This window comes from Mesoplodon bidens (assembly GCF_964165515.1).
Source record: "Mesoplodon bidens genome assembly, chromosome: 12".
Lineage (NCBI taxonomy): Eukaryota > Metazoa > Chordata > Mammalia > Artiodactyla > Ziphiidae > Mesoplodon > Mesoplodon bidens.
Genome location: NC_138168.1, coordinates 36608579 through 36632181, shown reverse-complemented (window position 1 = coordinate 36632181; position 23603 = coordinate 36608579). Strand labels below are relative to the sequence as shown.

The window sequence follows — 23603 nt, the reverse complement described above, 5'->3', positions numbered from 1 at the left end:
ATAGTTCAGTCTTCCCTGTCCTAGGCAGAATACTCCCCTAAGCACAGCCAGCTACCTTTCCTTTCCTATCATTTCTCCAGTATGCTGTCAGATCCAGGTAGTAGCTCAAATAATGCTATACTTCATGACCAAATCATGAATTCAGTTAAATCATTTACACCATTAGTTTTCATGTGTCCATTTGATGTCCTGATGAAATTCGGATTCTGGTATAAGTGGCTTACCATTGTATTTTCCATAACTTTTCAACAGCAATTAGAAGCCATTCTCCAGCCAAACCTGTTCTGATATTTGTCTCATCAAGACGTCAAACCCGTCTTACTGCTTTGGAATTGATAGCCTTTCTGGCTACTGAAGAAGATCCAAAGCAGTGGTTAAATATGGATGAAAGAGAGGTAAGCAACGTATTTTATTTCTACTTCTTATACATGTCAAATTAGTTTGTATTGTAGTATAATGGAAATTATGCATATAATTATGTTTAGTTTTAATCTACATTAAAAGTTTCGTATAACATTACAGAAATTTGGGGAAAAGATAGAGAAAATGCATAAATACTGCCACCTTAAAACTATTAATATTTTGATGGATTTTCTTCCAGTATTTTTCCACTAAATATTTTTTACATCGTATTTATTCCTGTATTTTTCCCTTTAACATCATCACCTATGCATATTTTAATATTCAGCTAAGATTTCTCTAATATTTGAGTGTTCACTGCCCTCATGGAATTTATAATCAATTTTGGAAAATTAACTTTTTATAAACTATATAACATGACCATTTTTGAAAATTTAGAAAACACTGATAAGTATGTGAAAATTAAAAACCTGTTGTTATCCTTTAACTAAGTAATAACCGTTATTAAATTCTTTTATGTCTACATAATAATATTCTATTATGTGGCTATTCCATTGTATTTTTCTCCTATAATTAAATAATTATGCATCTTTATTATTATAGGTTTTTCTTTGTTAGAATTATTTCCTCAGTTAAAGTTCTAAATTTAAAATCAATAGGTCAGATAATGTGGACATTCTTATAGCTTTTCATATACACTGATAATTACTTTCCAAAAGGGCAGTAGTAATTGTGGTTATCACTTTTGATGTATGAATTGGCAGCAGTATATGAGAGTAACAGTTTCACTACATCCTCATTTGTCGTAATTTATTGTTATACATAAAATGTTTCTTGTTGCTTTAGTGTTTATGTGTGCCTTAATTTTTTTGTGGTTGAACATTTTTTTAATATATATTTGTTTAATATTTTTCTTTTTTGTCCCTTCATTCCTTTGGGCTTTTATCTGTTGGAGTACAGCAGTTTTTCTTACAGATTTGTGTGGGAGCCTTACCAAATTAAAATACCACACACACACACACACACACACACACACACACACACACACTCCCCTAAAACTATACAAGCTTACCTTGGAGATATTGTAGATTGGGTTCCAAACCATTGCAATAAAGCAAACCTTGCAGTAAAGCAAATCACACGAAATTTTTGGTCTCCTAGATCATAACAAAAGTTATATTTGCACTATACTATAGTCAGTTAAGTGTGCAATAGCATTATGTCTTAAAAGAATGTACATACCTTAATGTAAAAAGACTGTATTGCTAAAAAACGCTAACCATCATCTGAGCCTTCGGTAGTCGTAGTAGTGACATCAAAGATCACTGATCACAGCTCATTGTAACAAATATAATAATGGTGAAAAAGTTTGAAACATTGAGAGAACTTCCAAAACGTGACACAGAGACATGAAGTGAGCAAATGTTGTTGAAAAAATGGTGTTCATAGACTTGCTCAATGTAGAGTTGCCAGAAACCTTCAATTTGTAAAAAAAAACACAATATCTGCAAAACACAATAAAATGAGGTATGCCTTGTGATGTCACTTTTTTCCATGTATATGTATTGATTATATATACGTATTAATCTTTCATCTACTTTATTAGTAAATTTTGGTAGTTCACTGAATGTCATTTATCTTAGTTGTTTTTTCGAATAGCAGTTTTTGCATTTTATGTGATACAGTCTGTTTATATGGGCTTTGTGATTCCTTCTAATACTTCTAAACGTAGGTATACCTCCTTCCCTCCATAGATTTGTAGACAGTGATTTTTCTTTTCTAATACTTTTCCAGTTTTTAAAAATATGTTCCTAGTTGGAGTTATGATGAAAAAATAGTTGATATCGGTAATAAAACTGTTGCATTGTCCTCCTTCTCCCTGCACATCTCCCCTTTCTCATCTCACGCAGCCTGAAGAACAGTAAACATGCTGGTCCTGGCCCGCTAGTGTCAGTGTCAACAGTCACATATTTCTCCCCTTCCACATCTCACGACTCATTTAGGGTTAGTACCCCTGTTGGATTGGGTACCATGTATATTATGGTCATACATTAACTAATATTAGTTAACTAATAATAGTAAATATTTCAAAGTGTTCTTGCATAGGACCACAGATGACCCCAAAATTAGCTTCATATAAAAGGTGTCACGTGACTCCATGAAGTAGAGTGAAATTTATCATTTTGTCTTTTAAGTTTCATCATTACTTCCTTACTGTGACTTGTAGGCATATACAAGGTGTATAATTCAAGATCATTTAAAATCAAAATAATTTTGTCAAAAGTTCCTTGTCCTGTGTTATTTAATTATTGTGCCCAAATAATCACCCTGTTTTGTCTAAACAATGTCTTGACTTAGAAGGCAAATGCTGAAAAATAGTTGTATGGAATATTGACAGTTTAGTTTATGTGCAGCATCTATCTAGGCTTAGTTTTGTTTTTTTGTTTTTGTTTTTGTTTTCTTCTTGTGTCTTATCCCTAACAGTGTTCCTAATGGAGACTTTTCTTAGAAGTCAAGGTGCAAGGTACCTACTTATTGAATCCATTTTGGGATGTTTGCTCATATATATAAGAGCTGTGCCTTTAGCACATATGTGACTCACATGAACCTCAAATGTGAACCTCATGTGCTCTCCCCAACTATAGTACAACTCTACTATTCTTTATTTTTTTATTTTAAGGTATGAGACCTAAGGAATTCTGGACAGCTCAGCCATTATATGGAACTACCTCTCTGTGTTGTTTTGTTTTGTTTTTATTTAACCCAAAAATCTATCACCAAGGCTCATTAGAAACCATAGAATTTACTTGCATGGTTTCTGCTGTTTCATAGACTTTCATTGCTAAGATAGACAGCTAGAAATTGTCATTTCTGCACATTTTGTGTCACTAAGCCCATCTCAAGAATGAGACAACCCAGGCTTTGTTTTTATTCCTGCCTCTAAAAGCAATCACCTTTAAAATCAAAATTTCTGAGGGTTTATAACCAATTATTATGCAAATTCATTCTGATTATACTAAAACCTCCTATAAAGCAGGTGTTTCCGTGCGTTGTTGAATCCCCTAAATAATTAAATTAGGAGGACTTTTTAACACTTCAATTTTGTAAGAGTTATCTTCTGTAATATCCGGGGCTAGACACTTAGTGACGATTCCTATTGCTGCTCCTTGGACAGTGTCAGGTTGGTGTTCTGTGGTAGGTCATGAGTACTCTGGTTAGGACTCTAGTGTTGACAACTTGAGCATTCAAGGAGGCAGAGTAAACACGGGAGCAGTTATCCTGGCAGCTGTGAAGCAGGGTGCTTGTGGAAGAGGGTAGCATCAAAGTCATTCTGAAACTGAATGGTGTGAAGTCAGAAAGTGTCCCTCGATGTGGAGGTGGGAGGAGAGAGGTTCAGTGGGGGAGGAAAGAAAGCTAGGGCAAATCTGAAGAGGCTGGAGAAAGAGAATGTGACCAAGAGAGAACATATGTGTTGTATTTTGTTTCTCAGCAAAGAGAAAAGGAGTTGTCCATCTAACTTTTTAACCCAGTAAAGTCTCTTTACTTTACCTAAAGTAAAGTATTAGGAAGCAGATCCTCTTCAGGTGGATCACTGATATGAAATCATACTGCAGAATGAGAAAACCCCAAAAGTAACACCCTTTCATATTTGCCATTATGAAGACTTCTTGCGCTGATTTCAAAAGTTTGTGGGCATGTGCTGCCCTGTCTCTTGAATTCTCAGTTGGACAGCCACCACTTCCACCATTAACCTCAAACCATTCTTGGGCTTTTGCCTCACTCTCTCAAGCTTCAGTTTCAAGACAGAAACATCTGAATGCCTGAACTTCAATCTCTAGCATGCAGCAGGAATAGGGAATATCTTCTTCACTTTGGCCTCTACTGAGGGATTTTCAGATACTGGCTGTCTAAAAACAGTGTAGGTACAAGCAGTAAAGGTTCACTATAGTCTATTATTTGTCCAAACTCATTGATACACAGTCTCTCCAAACCTACACTTAAAAAAACAAATTTCTTCTAACAATGCAATTCTGCCTCATATAACCAAAATCCACTCATCCCTCCCCAAGGGGGGCAACTGAAAATTTCATCATTAAATCCATTAATCCTAGATCTCTTGATGATATCCAGTCACCCTCTGGTTCTTTGGCAATCCTCTCTCAATATTCTCTAGCCAATGGACTAAGTGATAAAGTTACCCACAATTAACACATGCTATATTCAACAGTAGAGGATAGGGAGAGGAAAGAGAAATGAAATTAGTTAAAATATGTAACATATTGTTAGTTAAAATATGTTAGTGCAGGGCTTCACTGATGGCACAGTGGTTAAGAATCTGCCTGCCAATGCAGGGGACACGGGTTTGAGCCCTGGTCCGGGAAGATCCCACATGCCACGGAGCAGCTAAGCCCATGTGCCACAACCACTGAGCCTGTGCTCTAGAGCCCGGGAGCCACAACTACTGAGCCCACGTGCCACAACTACTGAAGCCCGCGCGCCTAGAGCCCGTGCTCCGCAACAAGAGAAGCCACTACAATGAGAAGTCCGTGCACCGCAACAAAGAGTAGCCCCCGCTTGCCACAACTAGAGAAAGCCCACGCAGAGCAATGAAGACCCAATGCAGCCAAAAAAATAAAATAAATAAATTTTAAAATAAAGAAAGAAATAAATAAAATATGTTAGTACATATATGAGATAGAAAGGGTAGAGACCACAGTATTTGTTTCTGCAACTGATTGGGGAGCTAAAAAGATATTTGTGATTTATTTTCTCTGCTATCCATCACCTGTACACTTCTTCAACCAGCCCCTAAGCTAATTACGATTCTTTATCCAGTCAAGTTACCAAAACCTACATTACTGAGACACTGGAAATTGGATGTTCATATATGCTTAGTATATAGGATTTTTTAGAACTTTGATTTATTTTCCAAATGTGAGAAGATTTCTCAGGTCCATTCAGAGTTTTCCCTCTCCTTATTGTATAGCAGTAGCCCAATTTTTCCATCAGGGTCAGTCACCTAAACTACACCAGGACCATATTTTGCTTGCTCACCCTGTAACATAAGGGCCTCAAATGGCCCTGTGGCTGTTTCAGCTTCCAAGTAAATTGTTACATCCCTTGGATATTAAGTCTGTAAACTAGAAGAGCTAGAGGTATAGGGAAAGGAAACAAAAAATTTCCAAGTGGTTTATTAGCTATGTTTGCAGAAGACATCGGCACACACTGACTACTTGGTTCCTGGAACTGTATGTTCTGGCAGTGAGAGAAGTAGTATCATTTAATGATTGCTTAGTTCAGAGCATACACCTTATCCTACAAAATAGCACCCCAACCTTGCCAAAGTAATGTCTCTCAGCTGCCACTCTGAGTCATTAATCTATAAAACGTGCTCTTTCTGGGTAATGAGAGACATAATAGGAACAGTGGATCCCATGGCGTCCATTGTCTTAATCTTTCTCTATGATATGAGCTCTTCAGCCAGAAACATTATCATACAGGATATCATGAAGATGTATAAAGCATTCAGTAATCCTACCATTGAAGCCACTGGAAGGACATGATGGGCAGGATAGGAGAATCAAAATCTGTAGCGTCCATTCTAGACATCATCTCAAATAGATGTCCCCTCTGTGATAGAAAGGGTCCAGTATAATTCCCTTACCACCAGATAGCTGTCTGTTCCCATGGCGAAGGTACTTATAATGGTCCCAGGGTTGTCTGTGTTGGTGGCATATGGGGCACTGAGCCGTGGCAGTAGTGGGTCGGCCTGAGGAAGTAGAAGTCCATGTTTAGCCCAGGCAGAGTTTCATCTCTTCCACCATGGAGCCACTTAGTACATGAAACCATTGCACAAAGACCTGGGGCCTGGAAGGGAAGCTGCTGGGTACCCTCAGATGCCCACTTGGCTGTTAACAGCATTTTCCACACTGCTGTTAACTTTTTGGTAAACATCTTCATGGGATATAGGTAGCTGTTTATTCTAGCACCATTCTAAAAGTTCATCTACATAAAACTTATGCCTTTCTTGCCACTTGTCTTCCAATAGCACTCTTGCCAAGCTCCTGACCATTTGGCTAATCCAGTAACTACAGAGCAAAGGATGGATCATCAATTTACATCATCTCTACTTTGTAGGAAAGTGACAAGGAAATACATAACACTCAACTTTTACTCCTTTCCTTAGAGTCATCCGTGAAAGGACCATAATACCACATCAGTGTACTTCTTATGGTGCCACAATCTTGTTCAAAGCCATTTGGAATTTGGAATTTTTCCCCCTCAGTCAATTTGACATAAGAAATACCCATGGGGCCTAGGTACATAGGTTGAAGTAGGGATAGTATGGCAGGAATAGGCACACACATGGAGGGTTCATGGATCACCTTTCATGATATTCTTCCATCAGCTCCTCTTATTTCTAATAATGATGAGTGCTGCTAGGAGCACTCACATATATAGCTAGATAGCTCAGATAACATCCAGTTCATGATCAGCGGCTTCAGCTGCAAGGTTACCTGGTATTACATAGTCAGGAATTCTTTCTCCCCCGCTCAAAAATATCCGTTAAATAATCCTCTAACTTCAATCAATAGGTAGCTCTTAAGAGAATTTGTAAAGTATTCGTTTATTTAACATATATTTATTGAATGTCTACAACTTACCAAGTACTGTGTGTTAGCCTTACTGATCCCAAATCTCAAAGAGCTTAAGTGAAGAAAATAGAAATTTAAAAATATATGCATGATTAAGTAAATAAGTTGATATCAAATTATGAAAATTGTATGGAAGAAACCAATAAGAAATGAAATAGAATAGGGGAATGGGAGGCTTCTTTAAATAGATTAGTCAGAGAAGACTTCTCTAAAGAGATGACATTTAAGCTGAGCACCAAAGCATAAGAACAACCTGGTTACACAAAGAGAGAAGATAACAGCGTTTCAGGTGAAGGGAGAGCATGTTAAAGGAACAGGGAGAAGATCAGTCCAGCTGGAGCCGCATAAGCAGGAGGAGGGTGGTACAAGTTACATTTGAGAGACAGGCAGGAGCCAGCTCATGCAAGGCCATAGCCCCACGGTTAAGGAGCTTGGATTTTTATTCTAAGTACTGTGGGAAGACAGTCATTTTTTCATTTATTAGACCAACATTTATTGAGCTCCTTCTGTGTGTCAGGTAAAGTTCCTGCCCTATGGAATTAACATTCTAGTGGGAGTGATAACTAATAAGCAACTATGTCAAGTTGTAATAATTCACGTGGGGGAAAAAATAAGCAAGTTAAAGGGAACAGGGAATGCCAAAGATGGTAGTGGAATGTTGTACATTAATACAAGTTGAGAAGGCCTCCCTGATGAAGGTACCTTTGAACAAAGAACTGAAGGAAGCAAGGAAGCAAACTAAGCAGATATCTGAGGGAGGAGTGTTCCAGGGCATTAAAGGGTTTTAAGCTAAACAAATTACATACCCCAATTTACATTTTAAGATCACTTTTGCTGCTTAGTGGAAAATGGATTGAAGTAGAAGTAAGCATGGAATTAACGATGGTGGTGACCTAGGGGCCACCTAGAGTGGTAACAGTGGGAATGAAAAAATATATTTGGGGCTAGATGCAATAGGACTTTCTAATAGATGAGAAATGGAGATTCAAGAACTGAAAAGAATCAAGAATGGTGCCCCAGTTATTAACCCTAAACATCTGAGTAAATAATAGTGTCATTTATTGAAATGGGGAGAGCCGAGACTGTAGGATAGAGAGGAAGGAGGAGACAGATTTAGGATGGAGAGAGAAAGACGGAGAAGACAGATCTGAGCTTAAAAAAAAAAAAAAACAGAAAAGAAAAAAAGAATGTTATATTTTGGACATGTTAATTTGTATCTCCAAGACTTAAATGGAGATCTCAAGGCAGTTAGATGTAGGAAGTCTGTAAAACCCACAGAGAATGTGAGATATATGAACTTGGGAGCATCTGCATAGAAGCAGCCTTTAAACCCAGGTGAGCACCTGAGACCCTCAGATAAGGAGTGTGGAGATCAGAAGGCAGGCCTGAGGGACTCTCTCATTGTGAGCTTAGGTAGAAAATGAGCTGGCAACGAACCCTGAGAAAGCAGTGCCAGTGAGGAAACACAGTGTCCTAGAACACTGTAGACAGGAAGGGTTCGTGAAGGAAGGAGTGCTTGACTACATCAGATGTTAATGGGAGCTGAGTGAGATGAGAGCAGAGAAACACCTGTGGGATTTAGCACTTGGACATCTTGGACGAACTTGGCAAGTAGGGTCAGTGACATGTTGTGAACATAAGCCAGTTTGGAAGGAGTTGAGGAATAAATGGGTGGGAGGGGAAGGAAATGGAGGCAAATAGCGTATACAACTCCTTCTAGAAGCCTTTCTATGTAATTTAATTAGTTATAATTTAGTGCCTAACAAGTGTGGTTCGTTGGCTTCTGCCAAATACTCTGCAGTCTGGTTTGACGTGCAAGGGTGAATGGTGCTGGTATCTGGATAGTTGCCAACCTGCTTGGAAAGATAAAAGAGCAGAGGGAACACCCTTACTTCTGAGCGGGTTTACTGATTGAAAGCTCAGAATACTGTGCTTATTTCATCACTCACACCTTGCATGAGATGCATATCTGGGATGGGAAAGCAGAACCCTGGCTGAAGATTAGACTTTATTCTTCAGTCTTACTTATATTCTCCTCCTCAACTCCTCTGTGTGTCTGTCCAGTTAGCATCAGGGCTAACCCTTTCTTCTTCCACACTGTTAAATAAGGTTCAGGTAGTTAAAAGAAAAGCACATCAAAGACAACTAGCTTTTTTTTTCCCCCTTATCCTTACAAGTAGGAATGAATTAAACAGAGTCCTACAAGCCTTTTTGCCCTGAAGGTCCTGGACCACAATGTTTGAGTTGTGTTCTAAAGTCTGCGGTACCACCAGAAGGTAGATGCTGGGAAATAATCTGAAGCAGGAAAGGGGATAGCTTTCTGACTGAAGCACAATACGAAAAGAATCCAGATGTGGATAACATGAAAATCGGAGGAGTATGGAAGATAAGAATTCCTTGGAACATAGTATTGTTAAACCTTGTTAATTCAAATTAATTGGTTAGAAGACTTACACAGATGACACTGAATATAATTAAGGAAATGTGCTAATTATAAATTTACACAATACTTCGAAGTGAATTAATGAAAAACTGTAGCATAGGTGCACAGGAGGAGCACATTCATGAAAAGTAGAATTGGTGTTATTTCCATGTGCTTAATACTGAAGGGATTTTTTGATGCTTGAAAATTTTTTCATTTTAAGCTAAACATAACTCACCCAACCTCATTACAAGTAAAACCTTTATAGACGTACAAAGATGAGCTATAGCCTAGATTTACACAAATTGATCACAAGTTCAGATTTGGTGGAATTTCTACTACTGACATTTTACTATAGCTTTCTTTGATTCATTTGCTTTTTCATTCAACATATATATATTGACCTCTTCCTGTAGGTAAGAAGTTAGTACCAGGCTTTGAAAATGGACTTGGAGATTGTTAAAAATCAGAAATTAAGTTGAGTTTAATGTAGGGTAACCACATTTTCAACTTGAACAATCTGTTTTATCAAACTAAAATAGATTTAGCTCATGATACACAACTCCCACCCCAAGTGCTTTCTATTTTGATCAAGCTTCAAACCTCTTAATGACTACCCAATAAAGAAAACTATTAGGCTCAGAATATTAAGTGTCAAAACAGACATTATCTACAGATTTGCTGAACATTGGACATTGAACTGAGTTGGGTATCATGGAATATTTGTGTAATTAAGAGCAGCTTCAAGATAGACTGTTCTTTTTTATTTTGTCTTAGTTGATATCATATATGTCCTATTGACTAAAGAGGCAATGCTCTTATTATGCTTAGTAATAATTGCTATATTTATCAAGTACTTTATAGTTCACTAAAGACTTATCCCATTTAATCATGAACTCTGGGAGGGTTGTTCCTGTTATCCCAATTTTACAGATGCAGAAACTGAAACTTAGAAGAATTAAGTGACTTGCCCAATAGCACAAGGCAAGTAAGTGGAGCGTTGGAGCTCAAAACCAGAGTGGCTGTCTCAGAGTAATGTTCTTTTACCGTCCCGCACAGTAATGGAATCATGGACAACATACTGTCTAGAGAAGATGGAAAAGTCAAAGTAAGGGTGTGTGTCATTTGACGGGGACAGAAGTCAGTAGCTAAAATATCAAATGCAAGCAACCAACAAGAGCTGTGCTGTTCTCAATCATGAGAGGTGATACCTTAGTTTAGAAAAGAATGTTATTTTAGGTATTCTTCATTTTGAGGCATAGGAGTAGAAATACTCAAATAATAAAGAAGAGATAGATTTGCAAATCATCTGCATAGCGTTCCCCAGCTGTGTGAGTCTAGGACATTACTCATTATTTCAAATCTTATCTGTTTTTTGTATACCGTTTAAAACAACGTGGTCCAGCCCTAAGTCAAGTGGATGATGTCATTACTTCAAGTAGTTATTTGAAATATCCCTCATTCATGTGATGCTTAGAGGGTGGCATTGTGATTGAGAGCATGGACTAGAGCCAGGCTTCCTGGGTTCAGTACTGACTGCTCACTGCAAGTGGGATGTTTCACTTCTGAGCCTCATCCTTTAATCTGTGAAAGGATGATAATCTATCCCCACAAGAATCTTGCGAGGATTAAGTGTATTAGTACATTTAATGTACATAGAACAGGCCTAGAACAGAGTTAAATAGTCAATAAATGTTATTACATTGAGTAACATCTTTTAAACAGATAGATTCTTTTTGCTGGAAGCTCTGGTAAAATTTGGTCATATATTTATAATCTTTTGCTTGTGGTCCTTCACAAGTTTAATTCATATTAATATAGTATTTGTTCATTTAAAATTGTGTTACTTTAGAAAATCAATTCTATAATGTCCCTTTTATCAGCTTTCTCTGCATTTTAAAAACAGAGATGTATGAAAATGTTCTCCAAGAATGTTTTGGAATTTGAACTCACCAGAAATTGAAATAAGCATAAAATGTATACTCAAAAATTACCAATAGCATAGTGAATTAAGTTGGAAACATTAATAAGGAAAATTTTGTAATATCTCAGCCCTATATAGCCCAGTTTTGATATTGCTATAATTAAGAATCAGGCTAAACTAAAAGCAGACATTGAAAATAGTGTTTATTTAACAGACAATAGCAAAGAATCAGGCTAAACTAAAAGCAGACATTGAAAATAGTGTTTATTTAGCAGAAAATTGTGTTTATTTAGCAGACAATAGCAAAGATTTACATGTTATTGTTTAGATTTCATTTATATATTTACTTCTCATATAATTATATTTTTAATCATTTATAAATGTATTTATATATTAATAGTATCGTAAATTACTTTGAGGTGTGCTTGTTTTGGGTTTCAGAGGGGGCAGCAAGAGAATATGTTCTGAGGTGTATTGGTAAAGTTTGGAAACTTACTACCTTTAATTTATTTTATTTTTTTATTTTTTTCCTATTAGTAGATCAAAAGAATGTTCTAAAGTGTTTCTTACATTTTAGTTTTTCCCCTTCAGTCTGTAGGGTTTATCATAAAAAGTGTATTTTAAGAATAAAAGTAATTATGAGGAAATGTTTCAACTTCATTTAACATCTGTACCAGATGTGATATATTTAATTATTTTTTTAAAAAAGAAAGTCTTTGTAACTTTCATTATTCTTCTGTATGGTACATCTTTTATTGAGTGTTTTATACAATTGATAAGCATTATTCAGTGGCATATGGTCTGAGTCTGATGTGCTTTGAAAAGAGTACAGAGTTCTGATAATGAGGATTCTGTGAAAATGGGAAAACCAGCACAACAGATACACTTTGAGAAAGTATGGGTTTTTAGCATCTTGAAACAATATATCACACTCAAAGGGACAGAACTGGGCTGCACAATCTGTTAGCTCATTCTTGTCCAATCTGGTCTCCTCCTTTCTTTTGGAGCCAGCATTGTCATCAACTCACTGAATTATATTCTGACTGGAATGTATTTCAGGCACAGAGTAATGTATCTACTTAAATGGAATCCTATCTTTCTACAAAAGCTTTTTGAGTATAATAAATTTAAAATATAAAAAAATTTTCTATTAAGTTAAAATAATTGGTTCAACAGTTTACATATGTGCCTTCTCCCCCACACCCTAAAGAAAGACCACTGCTTGGAGGAGCATAGGTCTGTTTTTATTTATAATACGGAAAAAAATTTTTTGGTTTAACTAACATACAGTCAGATGTATTTCAAGGACCGTTTATCGGAAAGATACCTGCACATTACAGCAGTCGTTCCTTGAACAGAAATGAACTATGGAAGTAAAACTTCCTCTATCAAAGTGTTTTAGTTACATGATTATTCTTTTTAAAATTCTATATCAGCCTTTCTTAACAAGAATTAAGGCTTCATGTCCTAAGACATCCAATGAATGTAATAAATGGACTTTTCTCCTAACCATCTAGAATGGTACTAACTATCCTTGGAGAAATTAAGAAGATGGTAATTCAGATATTTTTTTGTGAGGCTCAGGGAACCAGAATTGAGAAAGACTACTATATAGTACTCAAGGCCACTGAGTCTTTTAACTTGAAGCATAGTGTGTTGTATAAAAGAATTACATGTTACTTTAGGGCTATATGTATGTAAAGGATTCAGTGTGATAATCTTTGTAAAGTGATAAGCACAATGCCTGACACATAATAAGTACTCAACAAATAATATCTATTACCATGTTTTAAGCTTTCATTATCCTAAATTCCTGAAAAATTTTGCTTGTGTTATGTTGTTTTGATCCAGATGAAACCTATTTTAAGTGTAGGGATGAAGGTGCATATAATCTAATCAAAAATTATATCTTCAAATTTAAACAGACTGTCCTAGTAATATTTTATGCTTAAAGATTGAGTAACATTACTATAAATTTTGCTTTTTTTATGATGCACAAATAATTCAGAATTCATCCACAGTAACCGTGTAATAAATGAAGTTGTTTTCTGTGATTGTCCTCATGAGGATTTTAGGTCATTACCAGTTTAGATAGGCAAATAGTTCTTTTTAATGCATTGATTTATGTGAAGGTGGGGGAAGGGAATGAGAAACAGCCAGGCTTCCCTGATGCGAAAGGACGAGATATTACTGCCTCACCAAACCTCCTGCCACAGGATTCCTCAGCTTTCCTATGGTAAATGGTATGTTATTTTTTGGATATGATTGGCATTGCCATGGAACACTGCAAATTATACAAGTTATACATACACACTGCTATTTAAGTTGTGAAACTGAAAAATCCCGAAACTAATTGTCAGAGTAAGAATAATGAATTATTCTTGATAGTGTAAATTGAAGATATTTTATGCAGTGAACTATTGAACGAAAAAAGGATGATAGGCTGTCACTTGAGAACAGCTAACATAATTTATGAGACAGGACAGTACCTTTCTTTATAGCATGCATTTGTAGTCAGCATTTATATTAATACATTTCCATATTCTTGCTAAACAGATTGTAAAGAAAATAATGCAGGAATATCAGGTGACTGTACTGTGACTATGAAACAGAATGAATTCTTTATATATTGCATTCAATTCAGGAAACTGGGTAAATAAGACTTCTGATTTATATGTTATTAAAATATTACCTAGTCTATGCAGTGCTTTTTATACATTAATAATTATTATAAAGCCAAACTCCATCTTTCTTTTTTTTTTTTTTTGATTATTGGAGTAAAACAACTTTTTCCCACATAAAAAACTTGGAAAACTTTTCCAACCATTGAAAATAAAATTAGTAAGAATGAAAACAGTTGGAATGCTTCATTATATGAATATGTTTGTCTTTTTTTTTTTTTAATTGGGGTATAGGGCTTCCCTGGTGGTGCAGTGGTTGAGAGTCCGCCTGCCGATGCAGGGGACACAGGTTCGTGCCCCAGTCCGGGAGGATCCCACATGCCGCGGAGCGGCTGGGCCCGTGAGCCATGGCCACTGAGCCTGCGCGTCCGGAGCCTGTGCTCTGCAACGGGAGAGGCCACAGCAGTGAGAAGCCCGCGTACCACAAAAAAATAAAAATAAAAATAAAATAAAATAAAATTGGGGTATAATTGATTTACAACGTTGTGTTAGTTTCAGATGTACAGCAAAGTGAATCTGTTGTACAAATACATATAGCTACTCTTTTTTCAGATCCTTTTCCGATATAGGCCATTACAGAGTATTGAGTAGAGTTCCCTGTGCTATACAGTAGGCCCTTGTTACTTATCTATTTTATATATAGTAGTGTGTATGTGTCAATCCCAATCTTCCAATTTACCCCTCCCCCCGAATATGTTTGTCTTATGCATTTTTACCAAGTGGCAGCAGCCACCTGAAGTTTCTCTAGATGGAGATTTTGTGAACTGTTTACTGATTTATGCAGAGCCAGGAACATAAGTGTATTGCAGGTATACTTGTATATATTCGAGGTGATTAATAGTAGAAGGCAAAAAGGAAATAAAGTCTGAAAATAATGTCAGTCTTCCAACTTCTATCTCAGTCTTCAGGCATATAATAGTTATACATGTATTGATGCCTACTTCCAAGTTCCTTCTCCACTGTTGTTTACTGATGTGGTCATGAAGCTGTAGACATAACTAAAACATGTCCTTCTTCTCAATGCTCATATATTCTCAAACCACTTGGTCTCTGCATTACTGCCCTCAGGGAGTTGCCCAAAAAGGTGCCCAGGCTGCACCTAGTGTCGTCATCTTCTTTAGGGACAAGTAGAGGTCTATCATTAAACAGAAAGAGATTGGGTTTTCTGTTTAGTTCTTTACAGGAAGTAAGTTTTGTAAGAAAATAAGATTTGCTGCTTGTTGCCATAAAATCTGTGTTGCATTAAGAATCTTCCATGTAGGATGGAAAGTGATAGAATATTCTGAGAGTATATATAAAATATAAGTTTCAGAAACTGTTTACACATGTAAAATTCAATGAGCTAAACTGAGGCTGGAAATGCAATCTGTTTTAAAATGCAAAAACTGGAATGTATAAGAATTCTGAATAGTAAAGTTAGCATTTAAAATAAGTAAGGTAAGGAATTACTTAACCAATATTGCTAGAATAATTAACTATTTAGGAAAAATAAACTTAGATTTCTACCATACTTTCTGTTACAAAATTACAAGTTAATTATTTAAATGTAAAAAATAAAACTATAACAGAATTTAAAGGAATAGTAGGTGAGTATGTATTTGATCTCAAGATGAGGAAAAGTTTTCTAAGCAAAAAAAGGGGGGCCAATTTAAAATTTTAAGTCCATAAAGTAAAAAAAATTAAATAAATAAAATGAAGTACTTATAAAACTAGATGAAAGTTTATACCATGTGATGGACAAGGGGTTGATACCCTTAATACATAAAGAGCTATCACAAACCAATAAGAAAAAAGGCTACTCAATAAACTGAAAGATAATTTACCAAAAAATCAAAGAGTAAATATGAAAAGTATTTTAACTGAACTGTTGATTAAAGAAATGAGAAGTAAGCAAAAGTATATACCAGTTTGATTTTTTAAATGAAGAAACTGAGGCTCAGAGAAGGTATGTGACTTGCCCCCGGGTCACTAAGTTCAGTGAGAAAGCCTAAATTTGAATGACTACTCTTTGGTAGGATTATGACTGATTTTTCCCATTAATTTTTTGTCCATACTTTCTAAATTTTTATCACTGAGGCAAAAAATAGAGGTCTTTTCTATAACAAGACCAACACAGACACCGAAACATTTTAGGCAATATTACAGCCTTTTAGTAGTTGTTACTCAATAAGGGGTAATGAGTACAGACTTTTTTCCTTGATGCATAAAAATAAAAGGGATAGCATTTACATTTTAATTAATTAACAGTATACATACTCACTAAGTAGATATTCTTTTCAACTAATTTAACTTTAATCATAACTGCAGATGGGACCTATATTTTTATGCCCACATAGCATAAGAATTAAAAAAACAAAATGAAAAATGTAAAGCTAATGCACCTACATCTTGTAATTGTGTTTTTATTTGCAGATGGAGAATATCATTGGAACAGTAAGAGATTCCAACCTGAAGCTGACACTTGCTTTCGGAATAGGAATGCATCATGCTGGACTACATGAGAGGGACCGAAAAACAGTAGAGGAACTATTTGTAAATTGTAAAGTTCAGGTAATTTTTTTCCATGAACAGATATTTTAAAGTAACTTAAAAGTTGTATTTTAGTTAGATATAAGATATTATCTTTTATTTTTTAGGTTCTTATTGCTACAAGTACATTAGCCTGGGGTGTAAACTTTCCAGCTCATTTAGTAATTATTAAAGGAACAGAATATTATGATGGAAAAACAAGACGATATGTGGATTTTCCCATTACAGGTAATATTTTTAAATTTACAAATTAAACGTCTGTTTTAGCATTAATAATTTGAATTTGCATGAATGAAATTTTAGAGAATTGGTCACATGTCAGTGATGAACAAATTGTAAAGTTTTTGTTTCCACTAAAAATATTACTCCAAAGTATTAAGCCATTTTATTTACTTTTACTTATCCAATGTGTTAATGAATGTCAAAGGCACAAGTAATTGTTTTAAATTTATAAATAGATAAAAGTACTGATTAGTAGGAATTAGTGACTTAATAAGTTATAATTAAGCATTATGTTTAATTTTAAATCTCCCTCACTAGACATGATATTTCCTATAGGACTTCTAGAACCAAAGCACTTGTTGCTGTAACTTGTACATGAACAGTCTATTAACATATTTTAAAACTTGATAAAAGCATTTTCAGTGAGTTTTGAACAGGAAAATATGCCAAATGTGTACTTCAGCTCAATGAATGCATATAAAATCTGTATCATTTCTCAATCATTACTTACCTCAGAGACTCCTGCAGTATAAAAGAAAAATTTTATACAGTGGATGGCAAGAAGAGGAGGCCTAAGTGGATCCATTATTCATGGGGAAAAATAAGCAAATGACTCTGCTGAAGAGGTTTTGCTATATAAGAGTTATATAGTTATAACTCTTAAATAGCATTTTTAAACATTTACCTAAAGGAATCTTTGATCTTTCTTACTTTTACACACTGTAAGACTCTTTTGGGGACTCAATTTTCTATCACAGTGAATTAATTATTTAATTATTAGGGAACTCAGTAGTAGGCATCAGAGAGAGCATCCCTGGTCTCAAAATACTCTTCTCCCTTTTATTTTGTTGTGTTGTAGAAACGTGCCATAATCCATCAATATTTCTTGTGCTACATGCCACACTGCAGAATGCCTCTTGTTCTCTTTCTTATAGATGTACTCCAGATGATGGGGCGTGCTGGGAGGCCTCAGTTTGATGACCAAGGCAAAGCTGTAATTCTGGTTCATGACATAAAGAAAGACTTTTACAAAAAATTTCTTTATGAACCTTTTCCTGTAGAGTCAAGGTAAATTTCGCTGTAAATTAATTTAAATAGATTATGTCATAGCAGGTTGATATTTTTGTGCTGACATTGTATTAGATGAAAATCAGTAAAACTTCTAGTTCAAAAGAATTATTTGAAGTGAAGCAATATATTTATCACAATAAGACAACATTAAATTATAATTTTCACTATAAAAGAAAAACATGCTGTTTAAAAGAAGCAGTGAAGGGACTTCCCTGGTGGCGCGGTGGTTAAGAATCCACCTGCCAATGCAGAGGGCACGGGTTCGAGCCCTGGTCCAGGAAGATCCCACATGCCATGGGGCAACTAAGCCCAGTGCGCCACAACTACTGAGCCTGCGCTCTAGAGCCCGCGAGCCACAACTATGGTGCCTGTGTACCACAACTACTGAAGCCCACATGCTTAGAGCCCATGCTCTGCAACAAGAGAAGCCACTGCAATGAGAAGTCAGTGCACCACAACGAAGAGTAACCCCCACTCACCGCAACTAGAGAAAGCCTGCACGCAGCAACAAAGATCCAATGCAGCCAAAAATGAATTAATTACTTAACTAATTTATTTATTTTTTAAAAAAGAAGCAGTGAAGTACATTGTTCAGTCACATTGACTCTGGAGCAAGACGACTTGGGTTCATATCTGAGCTCTCCATCACTTGCTTGATCTTGAGCAAGTTATTTAAATCCTCAGTGCCTTAGTGCACTGTCTGTAAGATGGAAATAGCAGCAATACTGGCCATCTCGTAGGGTACTTGTACTGATCAGATGTATCGTGCTTGGAACTGTGTCTGGCACATAGTAAGCATTTAATAAAGTGTCAGTTTGGTGTGTGTTTTTGTAGAATAGTCTGTAAGTAAATATCCAAAATAAAGGGATTGGTAATGAATAATTTAGGCTAATGGCCAGTTTCAGAATTATCACATACTTCTTTGTGGATACAGTAACTACCACCCTTTTGACGAAGTCTTTCCTCATTTTCTCAGCTGAAAATAATCTTTTGTCTGTCAGATTTATACATTTTTCATTCCTAACATTTATCACTTGCTACCTTTTATCATAGTCTTCTTTAATATACTAAATCGACTTTACCATATTCTAACTGCAAAGGACGAAATATATTTCTAATTTATACTGTAAATAGTTATGGAGTTTTTTACTGTGTTAGAAGTTCTGATGTTCCTTTTTTTTTTAATTTGGAAAATATAAAAACATTTAATATTGTGGGAGATAGCTAACATTGTGCTGAGAGAAAATTTATGACCATAAATATATGTATTTTAAAAGAAAGAGTGAAGGGCTTCCCTGGTGGCGCAGTGATTAAGTATCTGCCTGCCAGTGCAGGGGACACAGGTTCGATCCCTAGCCCAGGAAGATCCCACATGCCGCAGAGCAACTAAGCCCGTGCGCCACAACTACTGAGCCTGTGCTCTAGAGCCCACGAGCCACAACTACTGATCCCACATGCCAAGAGCCTGTGCTCCGCAACAAGAGAAACCACGGCAATGAGAAGCCCGCGCACCGCAACAAAGAGTAGCTCCCGCTCTCCGCAACTAGAGAAAGCCTGCGCACAGCAACAAAGACCCAACACAGCCAAAAATAAAAACAAATAAATAAATAAATAATCTTTTAAAAATAAAAGAAAAGAAAGAGTGAAAAATGAATGATCTGAATATGCATCTCAAGAATTTGAAAAAAAATTAGCAAATTGAACTCAAAGAAAGAAGATAGAAAGATAAGAGAAAGAATTAATGAATTGAAACCAAGCATACATTAGAAAAAAATCAACAAAGCCAAAAGTTGGTTCTTTGAAAAGAAGAATAATATTGATAAACCTTTAAATCTGGTCAAGAGAAAAGAGAGAAGGAACAACACAATATCAGGATACAAAAGAAATCTAAAAGGTAATAAGATATTATGAAAAAATTTATACAAATAATTTTTAAATTTTAGATCAAATGGTAGAATGCTTTTTTTAAAAAATTACTAAAACTGACACAAAAAGAAATGGAAAATTTAAATAGCCTCTTATCTATCAAAGCAATTGTATCTGAAATTTAAAATCTTTCCACAAAGAAATTTTCTGACCCAGACGTTCCACTAGTGAATTCTTTATAACATCTAAGGAAGAAATTGAACTCATGAAATTGAACATGAACTCTTCCTGTAATAGTCGAAAAGATAGGACTATTTGCCAACTTATTTTATGAGAGTAGAATAACCTTGGTTCCAAAACCTGATAAATTTACAAGAAAGGAATGTAACAGAGCTGTGTCTCTCATGAATATAGATGTAGAAATCCTAAATAAAACATGAGTAAATCAAATCTAACAATGTATAAAAAGATAACATATTACAACTAATTACAATATCAGTGCAAAGATGACTTATTACTTGAAAATAAATGAATATAATTCACCGCGTTAGCAGGAAAAAATGAGAAAAATTATATGATTATCTCATAGATATTATAAGAAAGCGTTTGGTGAAATTCCATACCCATTAATTATAAAAACTCTTAGCCAACAGGAATATAAGGGAATGTTCTTAATCTGATAAAGAGTCTCTACTAAAAATCTACTGCAAACATCATGATTGATGATTCAGTATTGAAAGCTTTCCCTCTGAGATAGGAAATGATACAGGGATGTTGTTTTCACCACTGCCAGTAAGCATTGTACTAGAGATCCAAGGCACGGCATTAAGGTAAAGAAAAGAAATAAAAGTCAAAATATCCTTTTGAGCAAGAGGAGTGACTAAAAAGCATAAAAGGAAGACTTCTGGGGCACTGGTGATGCTTGATCTTGGTGGTGGTTACACAGATGTGTTCACATTGTGAGTATTACTTGAGTTGTACATGCATAATTTATGTAATTTTTTTCTATGTGTACTTCAGTAAAAAGTTAATTAAGGGCTTCCTTGGTGGCGCAGTGGTTGAGAGTCCGCCTGCCAATGCGGGGGACATGGGTTCGTGCCCCGGTCCGGGAAGATCCCACATGCCGCAGAGCGGCTGGGCCCGTGAGCCATGGCCGCTGAGCCTGCGCATCCGGAGCCTGTGCTCCGCAATGGGAGGGGCCACAGCAGTGAGAGGCCCGCGTACCAAAAAAAAAAAAAAAGTTAATTAAAAATTAAAATGTGTACCTTGATATGACTACTATTAATATTTTATTTCTACAGAGTACATATACAGAAGTTATATGTTAACTTCTCTGTTAACGGACATTTAGAGAGTTTCTAGTTTTTAACTCTTACATATATTGCTGCGGTGAAGTATTTTGCTTCCCTATCCTAACCTATAAGTGTTTCCCTATCAGGTGATAATGAAAAAGTGAAATTGCTGGGTCACGGTGATTGTTCAAATAGATATTGTCAAATTGCCCTCCAAGTTAGCTATATGGATTTATACTCTGCCACTGGTGACTGGAGAGTAACATTGCAACTTTTTTTTTTCATTCAATTTATTATGGCCATTTTCTCATATCCTTAAAAACATCCTTTGCAAAAACTTTTTTAATACCTGCATATTGTTCCATGTATCATAATTTACATGGCCTTTTCTTTTGTTGGACATTGCTTCCCTTTTTTGTAATTTATGTAAGAAACTGAAATGATCATTTTGTTACACCAGTCTTGCAGCACATCTGATCATCTCTGTATATTCCACAACACCTAGCACATTTATGTCTTATATGACTGAATGAATGAAGGGAATATCCTTGCTCTAACCTAACCATCCCCCCTTTCTTACCAACTCTCCTTTCATCTGCCTCAGTAACTCTTGTCTGCTCTCCAAGGCGTATCGTCCCTCGTCTGCTCTTACCTCGGCTCTCATCTTCTCCTCCTGAAAGTTATTAGCTCCCTTCCTGTCAGCCTGTGTTTATTTCCACCTAGCAATTTATTTCCCCAAAATTATATACAAAAGATACAAATTACACAAAACATTTGTTCTGTATCCTGGAACATCAAATCTGAGTCTTGACCATGTGAGATAAATTGTTTTTCATTTAATGTTCATGTATGTTTCCCATGTCTTATTCACTCTGTAGCTTATTAGGAGTGCTCTCTGACCATTTAAATGCAGAGATTGCTGGTGGTACAATAACATCTAAGCAAGATGCAATGGATTATATCACCTGGACTTACTTTTTCCGACGTCTTATCATGAACCCCAGGTAAGTGCGGGGCAAATATTTTTCTGTTTTACACTAAAATAAAATATGTTTGAAGGTAATCATCTCTAAATTCAGGTACATAACAAAAATGCCAGAACATTGGACATCCTAGGTATAGGAATTTGCCCAGAGAATCAGATAATATCTCTGATATGTTCACAATGTATTGTGATATATTAGAAAATAAATGTGTGCACTTTATTAGCTTATTTTAATTAACTTAGAATGTTCTCAAGGAGTTCGCTCTGTAGTTAGGGAGACAAGACACCTGACCTCATTAGGAAATGTGCTTAATTAAGTTACATGGTAGTGGCTGACTTGGGTGCAGTTGGAATTCAGAGAAGAATAAGGCCTGTAAAATTGTAGGGGGAAGAATTTGTGAGGCATTTGTAAAGGTTAATAAGAACTCTGCAAGATGAAATAAAATGGGGGAGTTGTGATGGAGTATCTTTTTACTCCAGGCAGGATAGATTGTATCTTCATTTAGCACCTGTTTATCAAATATTATGCTAGACATTGAAGCATGAGGATGAGTGTATATCATCTCTTATCTTCAAGGGCTGATCTTGTAATGTGGAGATGGACATAAATGATTACAGTGTAAATCATAAGTGCTCTAACAGACTGTATTTAAGCCTGTGAGAGTGAAAGCTTCACAGACGAAGTGATACTTCACCCAGAACTCGAATCTGGAACAGAAGTGGAAAAGGTGGAAGGCACAAAAATACTAGATGGGCGGAGGCCCTCAGGGCTTGAAAGAGTCTCTAGAGAATGCCAAAAGTTAGATGTAAAGCTTAGAGTGTGAGGCAAGAAGATTTTCTTGCCTAGAAAGTGGACCAAGCACCAGAGAGTAAAGGGCCTGTATGCCATGCTAAGGGGTTTGCATCTGATCCTATTGGCTGTGGTTGGAAGTTTTTAAATATAGTTTAGCATCACCAAATTAGGATTTTGTTATTGTTGTTGTTTCCTTTGTACCTTTTGAGCCCTTCACCCATTTCTCCCACCCCCACCCCCACCTCTGGCAACTACCAGTCTGTTCTTTGGTGTTTTGTTTTGTTTTGTTTTTAGATTCCACGCATAAGAGAAATCATATGCTATTTGTCTTTCTCTGTTTGACTTATTTCACTTAGCATAATATCCTAGCAGTCCATCCATGTTGTTTCCAAGGCATGATTGCATTTTATTTATTTATTTATTTTTGGCCATGTTGGGTCTTCGTTGCTACACATGGGCTTTCTCTAGTTGCGGCGAGCAGGGGCTACTCTTCATTGTGGTGCATGGGCTTCTCATTGCAGTGGCTTCTCTTGTTGCGGAGCATGGGCTCTAGGCGTGCAGGCTTCAGTAGTTGCAGCACACGGGCTCAGCAGTTGCAGCTCACAGGCTCTAGAGCACAGGCTCAGTAGTTGAAGTGCATGGGCTTAGTTGCTCAGCGGCATGTGGGATCTTCCCAGACCAGGGCTCAAACCCATGTCCCCTGCATTGGCAGGCGGATTCTTAACCACTGTGCCACTAGGGAAGTCCCTACATTTTTTATGGCTGAGTAATATTCCATTCTTTGTCTATACCACAATTTCTT

The 23603-nt window shown here is 36.1% G+C and overlaps 1 protein-coding gene across 1 annotated transcript in view; it reads left to right on the top strand.

Moving 5' to 3' along the window:
* Window positions 1-23603, top strand: part of ASCC3 (activating signal cointegrator 1 complex subunit 3) — a 325470-nt gene that overhangs the window by 215044 nt on the left and 86823 nt on the right. The window contains exons 30-34 of the mRNA XM_081251559.1: window positions 253-395; window positions 16456-16593; window positions 16680-16800; window positions 17730-17862; window positions 21902-22027. Coding sequence (XP_081107685.1) covers window positions 253-395; window positions 16456-16593; window positions 16680-16800; window positions 17730-17862; window positions 21902-22027 — 661 coding nt within the window. The remainder of the gene's footprint in view (window positions 1-252; window positions 396-16455; window positions 16594-16679; window positions 16801-17729; window positions 17863-21901; window positions 22028-23603) is intronic.